We start from the raw sequence: 7,999 nt of genomic DNA on the forward strand, positions 1-7,999 counted from the left end.
CCAAGACCATCTCAACAAAGTTTTGTACCTCCTACCTTCTCTGCAAAAATGTGGTATTTAAAATTAGACCTTGGAAAGTTGCATGAAATTTCTGTAGATGGAACTGGATCTTAACATCCTAGATCAGTTCACATTTGAAATGAAATCTTCCAGGGCTGATGGAGGAAGAAAGTGAGCCATAGTGGAAGGCCACTAGAATTAGAAATCAAGAGCCTACATCCTAGTCACAGTTCTCCTGCTGAGTAACTGAATGACCTTGGAGAAGGTACATAAACCTGGACCTATCCTCAGAAATATAAGCGAACTGAATTAAGTGATTCTTAAGATCCTCTAAATATTGAGTACCTTATAGCTTTAAGGATAAATAAAATGGGGAGGATAAACTTCGAGAAAGATTTAAAATTTCCTCTATGTAACCAATGGAACCTGAATTATATAAGGAAAGAAAAAAAAAAAAAACGCTTTCCTAAGTACTGTCCCTTTCTCAAGAGAATGTCTTTTTGCTCAATGATTTCTTCAGAGCAACTTTGACGTCTTTATTTCTTAAGCTATAGATTAGCGGGTTGAGCATGGGCACAACGGTGGTATAGAACAAGGAGGACACTTTCCCCTGATTCATAGGTAAAAGAGAGGATGGTTTGAGGTACATAAATGCCCCTGACCCAAAGAAAAGAGAAACAGCAATTATGTGAGAGCTGCATGTGCTGAAGGCTTTGGACCTGCCCTCAGTGGAACGAATATGGAGAATGCTGATGAGGATGAGGGCATAAGAAATGAAGATGGTAACTGTGGGCACGCCAATATCAATGCCCACGACAACGAAAACTACCAGCTCATTTACATAGGTGCTGGTGCAAGAGCGCTCAAGAAGGGGAAGGATGTCACACATGTAGTGGTCAACCAGATTGTTGGCACAGAAGGTGAGTCTCACCATGCATGTCGTGTGGGCCATGGCCCCAGCAAACCCCATCACATAGACACCCAACAGAAGAAGTGAGCAGACCTGAGGAGACATGGTGGCTGTGTACACCAGTGGGTTACAAATGGCGATGTAGCGGTCATACGCCATTGCTGACAGGATGAAGGACTCAGAGACAACAAAGAAAAGAAAAAAGAAGAGCTGAGTCATACACCCTGCGTAGGCGATGATGTTCTTCTTTGAGACAAAACTCATCAGCATCTTGGGAGTGATAACAGTGGAATAGCAAAAATCTATGAAGGACAAGTTGAAGAGGAAGAAGTACATGGGGGTGTGCAGGTGAGAATTCAGCCCAATCAGGGTTACCAGACCCAGGTTCCCCATCACAGTGACCACATAGAAACCTAGAAACAGGAAGAAGAGGGGCATCCGGAGTCCGGGCTGATTGGTTAAGCCTGCAAGGATAAATTCTGTCACAGAGGAGTTCTCAGCTGCCATTCTCATTAAAGGCATTCTGTGGAAACAAGAGGAAAAAGTCACTTAGAAAGGGAGACAGAGACAGAGGCCCCTTCTTCCTCCCATTCTTGAAAACCTGATCCACACAAAGAGATTTTGGACTTGCAGAAAGGCCTTTCGGGATGCCTGTGTGTCTGTTCTCACAGCCCCCTAAGGAGTCTGCCACTAGAGTACCCTCTGGAGGATGGACCTTTCTCCATGGTGAGGGCAGATGCTGCTGGGAAGAAGGGTCTCAAGGATGAGCTCAGGAGTCTTCTGGGTCTTTGGTCTATTGTGTCCTTCCAACTCCAGCTTATGCTCAGGATTATAAAACCTCGGGCCAATACCTGAGGAGAGTCCGCTTAAGAGGTGGGAGCCAGCCCACTGTGCCTGGAGTTTCCACTCCATGGTCACCCATGGGAGAGGGTCTTCCCCAAAGCCTTTACTACCTGAGGTTGGGGACTTAGGAAAAGTTCAGCCCAGATTCAGTCACTCACCCTTCTTCAGCCCAGAGCCTCAATTGTGCCTTTCAGTCCCGTTCTTATCCTCAATCGTTCAGACAGATAAATGGCTATAATGCTAACACAGATAAAGGAACAAAGCACAGACCATTTTAGCTCCTGTCCTGTTTGAAGGATCAGAATTTGGACAGCCTTAGAATTTGTTCTGAACTAAAGAAGGTGATATTTCATGGAGGCTTTGCCCCAAGGCTATTTTCCAGTTTGTAGAAGGGAGACAGGATCTTTACCTTTAATCAGTGCCAGCTGGTGACAGGAGACTGAGCAGTGTTTTTCTAGGTTTAGAGATCTGGGGACCTGATTAGAAGTAGAAAGTCAGAGGATCCCCCGGGATCACAGCCCTAGAAACTAACTTTTTAAAAAAATGAATATTTGCTTGTACCCTTGATAATATTTGAATGGGCTTTTAGAAAAATTATTCATTTATCCAATTAACATCTACTCAGTAAAATGCAAAGCATTGTGCAAAAATAATCACTTACCATTTATTGAGAACTTATTATATATACCAAACATTCCTAGCACTTCTGTACTGACCCCAGCAGTCCAGGATCCAAAATCATTTCACAAACAATACTTCCTTTTAATTCTCCCCCAAATTCTATGAACTGGGTTTAATCACTCCTGTTTTAGAGGTGCAGTAATTCACCAGATGTTAAATTGAAAAGGCCGTATTAAATCTAGGTCCATCTTACTCCAAATCTGGTGTTCTTAGTAATTGTGTTTAACATCTGCCTATGGGAGATAATAAAATATGTAAGCAGGGTTCTTGCCTTCAAGGGTCTGACAGTCTCTTGGAAAAGATAAGATAGAATACACTGAACTTAATATGCTGAAAAAGATATGATAAAATACAGAAAAGGTAAAAGTAAAATGCTATTCAAGTTCAGAGAAGGGTATTCCATACACCACTTAAATTTCAGTTTATCACAGAAATCCCATAATATCTAGTTCAGGGAGAAACAGACTTTCCTTGTAATCCCTTGGAATTGGAGTTTAGCAGTAAAGAAAAATCCCCATCAGTTAAGAACTATTTTTTCCAAAATTGCTAAATTGTTGGAATTTTTGATGGCCCCTGCCCTCTACCGTGTCAGCTCTCTTTCAGGAGGCTCCCAGTGAGCTCATACTGACTCTGATGACCTTGTAGCTTGAACTCCCTTCTTCCTACCAAACCACCAACGTTTATGTCCCTATTTTGCTTACTTTGCTCTTTTTCTAACTCTCCCTCATGACAGAAGTTATCCCACTGTGCCTCAGTATCTCAGTGTCTTGCTTGAGCCCAGTGACAGCTAATTCACACTTTTGGGGTCTCAGATTTGAAGCAATATTAAAAACCATCTAGTTCTAACAGTTGAGTTAGATGAGCCTATGCATATTAAAAGTGCATTTACTGCTGCTCCAATGCAAACATAATAAATTCAAATCCCAGAACTGGAACTTCATGATCTGTTTTTACCTCTAAATCTGTCCCTGGTGATTGGGGTGTTTAGCCAGGTTTGGGATTCACTGATCTAGCCCTCCAACCCTACATCACCCAGACAGGAAAACTGAGGTCCAGCTAGTCACACAGCTGGTTGGTGGTGGAGTCTGGAATCAAACTTGAATCTCTAACTTCTCCAGTTGGAGGGGTTTTCCAGCCTTTCTAAAAGAAGCCCACCTGCTCTTTGACTTGGCTGAGTACAATGCAGAGCACAAGGAAAGGGCATATTGGACATCAAACTTAGAACAGCACCCCAGGGTTATAGTAGGGAGAGACTTAAATGCCATGTCAAGAAATGTGTATGCAGTGTGAATCCATGAAACATTTTGAACAGAAGAATGGCATGATCAGGGGAATGACATGATCAGATGTGCTGAGGAAGACCAATTAGTCTAACAGGCTACTATCAGACATCAGTGGCTTAATACAGCAGTCCCCCCAGGCAATGTTCTATCTTGTAATTCAGACAGGATGCTTTAACTCCAAGGACAACAGTAAGACAAAGGACAAAGTATGGACTTTCGAAAAAGAGTTAAATGGAGCAAAAGGCCTTTCTAAACTTTTTGGCACAGTAAAAATCACATAATGTGGCCCCTGCCTTATAGCTGTGGTATCATCTACCCTCTGCTCTGAACAATTTTGCAAGGCCCTGTCCCATCACCAGGCTGTCTGTGTTGGACATTGTTTCTGCCTCGTTTCAGCCCATCTTTTTGGCTTCTGCTGTTGCTGTGGCAGCTGGCTGCACGCGGTTGCAGTCAAGAAGCACGGTTCGCCAGCTGCACCACTTTGGACTGCTTTGGCAGATATCTCTGCCACCACACAGACTGTCTGCTGGAATCCCCCCAGCCGCTCTGGTGCATGTGCAAACCTGCAGGTGTGAAGGAGTTAACACCCCTGGGAGTCAGTGGATAAATGCTCTGCTCTTCTGTGTCTCTAGTGCTCCATTCCTCATGGATTCTCAACGGGGCCTCAGAGAGATGGGTTGTGAATTTCCCATTGAGGCAAACACCGTAATGGCCTGCCTTGCATTGGCTTTCCATCCTTCCCTGCTTCACTCTTCCTCCACCCTTAGATCACTTCCAGAAATAAGCTACCTCCATATAAGTCCTTGTCCCCAGCATGGCTTTTCTCAGCTGAAGTGCTCCCAAAACAGTATTTGGAGCAAGTTTGACCAAAATGTTCCTTACTCCACCTGGGAGGAAGCAGCCTCACCCAAACCTGTTTGATTCCAGGTCAGGGAAATAAATATGAATCACTAAATTTATCAAGTACCAAAAAATCCACATATCAGAGAATTTTTATTTCTTGAGTATGCCCTAACAAAATGCCAAAATACTAGAAGGAACAGGATCTCAAATCATTACCAGCGCATACCCTAATGGACATTAGCTAGAAAATCCTAGTATCTTGACTTAGATCCACTGAAGCTCCTCCTGACATCTTGCTGTCTTTGTGACCATCCATATACCTCCCTGAGCCGGGACAGGTAAGAACTAAGTTTATTCATGTTTGTATCTTTAGAACCAAATGTCAGACCTGGCTTGCAGCAGCTCATAAAACATTTTTTCATCTCAGATTTTCACCCTTCCTCATCTGTGAAATGGGGATAATGATAATAATCCATAAGACTGTTGTGAGGGATAAATTAAATCATAAGAGCCTAGCAAAGAGGCTGACACATGGAAAAACCTTGATAAATGTTTATAGAAAACCTACTAGAAACCCCAGAATTAGACCCACAAAAGTATGGCCAACTAATCTTTGACAAAGCAGGAAAGAATATCCAATGGAAAAAAGACAGTCTCTTTAACAATTGGTGCTGGGAGAACTGGACAGCAACATGCAGAAGGATGAAACTAGACCACTTTCTTACACCATTCACAAAAATAAACTCAAAATGGATAAAGGACCTGAATGTGAGACAGGAAACCATCAAAACCCTAGAGGAGAAAGCAGGAAAAACCTCTCTGACCTCAGCCACAGCATTTCTTACTTGACACATCTCCAAAGGCAAGGGAATTAAAAGCAAAAATGAACTATTGGACCTCATGAAGATAAAAAGCTTCTGCGCTGCAACAATCGACAAAACTAAAAGGCAACCAACGGAATGGGAAAAGATATTTGGCATATCGGACAAAGGGCTAGTATCCAAAATCTATAAAGAAGTCACCAAACTCCACACCCAAAAAACAAGTAATCCAGTGAAGAAATGGGCAGAAAACATGAATAGACACTTCTCTAAAGAAGACATCCAGATGGCCAACAGGCACATGAAGAGTTGCTCAACGTTGCTCCTCATCAGGGAAGTACAAATCAAAACCACACTCAGATATCACCTCATGCCAGTCAGAGTGGCTAAAAGGAAGCGAGGATGTGGAGAAACAGGAACCCTCTTGCATTGTTGGTGGGAATGCAAACTGGTGCAGCCGCTCTGGAAAACAGTGTGGAGGTTCCTCAAAAAATTAAAAACATCTACCCTATGACCCAGAAATAGCACTGCTAGGAGTTTGCCCAAGGGATACAGGAGTGATGATGCATAGGGGCACTTGTACCTCAATGTTTATAGCAGCACTCTCAACAATAGCCAAATTATGGAAAGAGCCTAAATGTCCATCAACTGACAAATGGATAAAGAAATTGTGGTTTATATCCACAATGGAATACTACGTGGCAATGAGAAAGAATGAAATATGGCCTTTTGTAGCAACGTGAATGGAATTGGAGAGTGTTATGCTAAGTGAAGTAAGTCATACAGAGAAAGACAGGTACTATATGTTTTCATTCTTAGGTGGATCCTGAGAAACTTAACAGAAGACCATGGGGGGAGGGGAAGGGGGAAAAAAAAGGGTTAGAGAGGGAGGGAGCCAAAACATAAGAGACTCTTAAAAACTGAGAACAAACTGAGGGTTGATGGGGGGTAAGGGGGGGGAGGATGGGTGATGGGCATTGAGGAAGGCACCTCATTGGAAAGAGCACTGGGTATTGTATGGAAACCAATCTGACAATAAATTTCATATTAAAAAATAATAAAGGTCGGGGCGCCTGGGTGGCGCAGTCGGTTAAGCGTCCGACTTCAGCCAGGTCACGATCTCGCGCTCCGTGAGTTCGAGCCCCGCGTCAGGCTCTGGGCTGATGGCTCAGAGCCTGGAGCCTGTTTCCGATTCTGTGTCTCCCTCTCTCTCTGCCCCTCCCCCGTTCATGCTCTGTCTCTCTCTGTCCCAAAAATAAATAAACGTTGAAAAAAAAAATTTTTTTTTTAAAAAAATAATAAAGGCAAAAAAAAAAAGAAAAGAAAACCTACATAAAATATATATAATTTAGGGAGGGAATGAGAGAGAGAAAAAGCCTGCTAAGAGCTAGATGAGCCTATAAGGGGCAAAAGAGAGGCTAATATAGGGAGGAAGTGAGGAGAGCTGATTGACAGAAATAAGAGAAAGCTGAAGCAGTGGTTTTTTTCTTCAGAAGTTTATCTAAGGCCCAACTCTCCAATGTAACTTAATCACAGACAGGATCAGGATCCTTGAGTATTCCACCTGTCCCTGCTTCCTGTCCCACCATGGATGCCCTATTTTCTTAGAACCACACTCTACCACACCACAGGCACCAAATTATGAGGTCAGGTGAGGTTTCATTCACAGCCTCTGATCTTTCCTTTCTGTGCCCATTTCTAGTCTTGGTAAAAATTCCCCTTCCCCAAACAACTCACAGTCCTAATGCATGCTCTACCTTCAATTGTCAAAAGCAGTTCTCAGGAAAGAGCTCACAAATTCATCAACACAGTCCGCTAAGGACTTGTTGGGGATCATTCACATTCCACACCCTCTTCCAGGCATATTTTTTTTACAAAGACAAAATCTATAACCAAAAAGAGAGAGAGAGAGAGAGAGATCTCTACTTATGAATTTTGAAACAGCGCTCAATTGATGAGAGGTGCATTTTGGTGGGGAGTCACCTTGTACTGGGTTTATAATCAGAATTGCTGGGGTGCCTGGGTGGCTCAGTCGATTGGTCATCTGTCTTCAACTCAGGTCATGATCTCATGGTTCGTGAGTTCAAGCCCCACGTCGGGCTCTGTGCTGACAGCTCAGAACCTGGAGCCTGATTCAGATTCTGTGTCTCCCTCTCTCTCTGCCCCTCCCCCTCTCACACTCTGTCTGTCTGTCTCTCAAATATAAACATTTAAAAAAAAAAAAAAAGAATTGCTTTGGCACCTGTCTGTCCTCCACTTGGCAAGCTAATTACAACCCCTGTATCAGTCCTGTGTATGTGTGTATGTCTTTTGTGTGTGAATGTTGGGTGACTTTTGTGCATTCCCAGTGCTTGCCTATCCTTCACACGAGGGATATATGTTTAAATCACTTAAGACCTTAAGCACAAATCTTATACTTAGAAATTTGCCACTGCTGTGGTGATTACAATAAATCCCAGTCCCTGCTCTCATTCCTTCTCTAGTCAACTCACAATTAAAGAAAATAAATCATCATCACAAACCTGAAATAAGACCCACAGGAAAAGGGCTCCATGGGGCACAGACAGCAAAGAAGACCCAAGCTTCATTAAAAACTGACTTTTCTGTAGAAGCCTGAG

General features: G+C 43.0%; 1 protein-coding gene across 1 annotated transcript; it reads right to left on the minus strand.

Moving 5' to 3' along the window:
* Window positions 1–395: 395 nt before the first annotated feature.
* On the minus strand, window positions 396–7,999 carry LOC123600861 (olfactory receptor 145). Its single transcript, XM_045483292.1, has 3 exons — window positions 7,904–7,999; window positions 2,163–2,229; window positions 396–1,433 (listed from the first exon to the last, which is right to left on the minus strand). The coding sequence occupies exon 3, from the start codon at window positions 1,430–1,432 to the stop codon at window positions 485–487; it is 948 nt and encodes a 315-aa protein (XP_045339248.1). The 5' UTR covers window position 1,433; window positions 2,163–2,229; window positions 7,904–7,999; the 3' UTR covers window positions 396–484.

The sequence above is a fragment of the Leopardus geoffroyi genome, chromosome D1 (genome assembly GCF_018350155.1).
Source record: "Leopardus geoffroyi isolate Oge1 chromosome D1, O.geoffroyi_Oge1_pat1.0, whole genome shotgun sequence".
Taxonomy (NCBI): domain Eukaryota; kingdom Metazoa; phylum Chordata; class Mammalia; order Carnivora; family Felidae; genus Leopardus; species Leopardus geoffroyi.

Excerpts from the sequence above, each read along its gene's own strand:
- LOC123600861 (XM_045483292.1), bottom strand. The coding sequence starts at position 1,432 with ATGCCTTTAATGAGAATGGCAGCTGAGAACTCCTCTGTGACAGAATTT.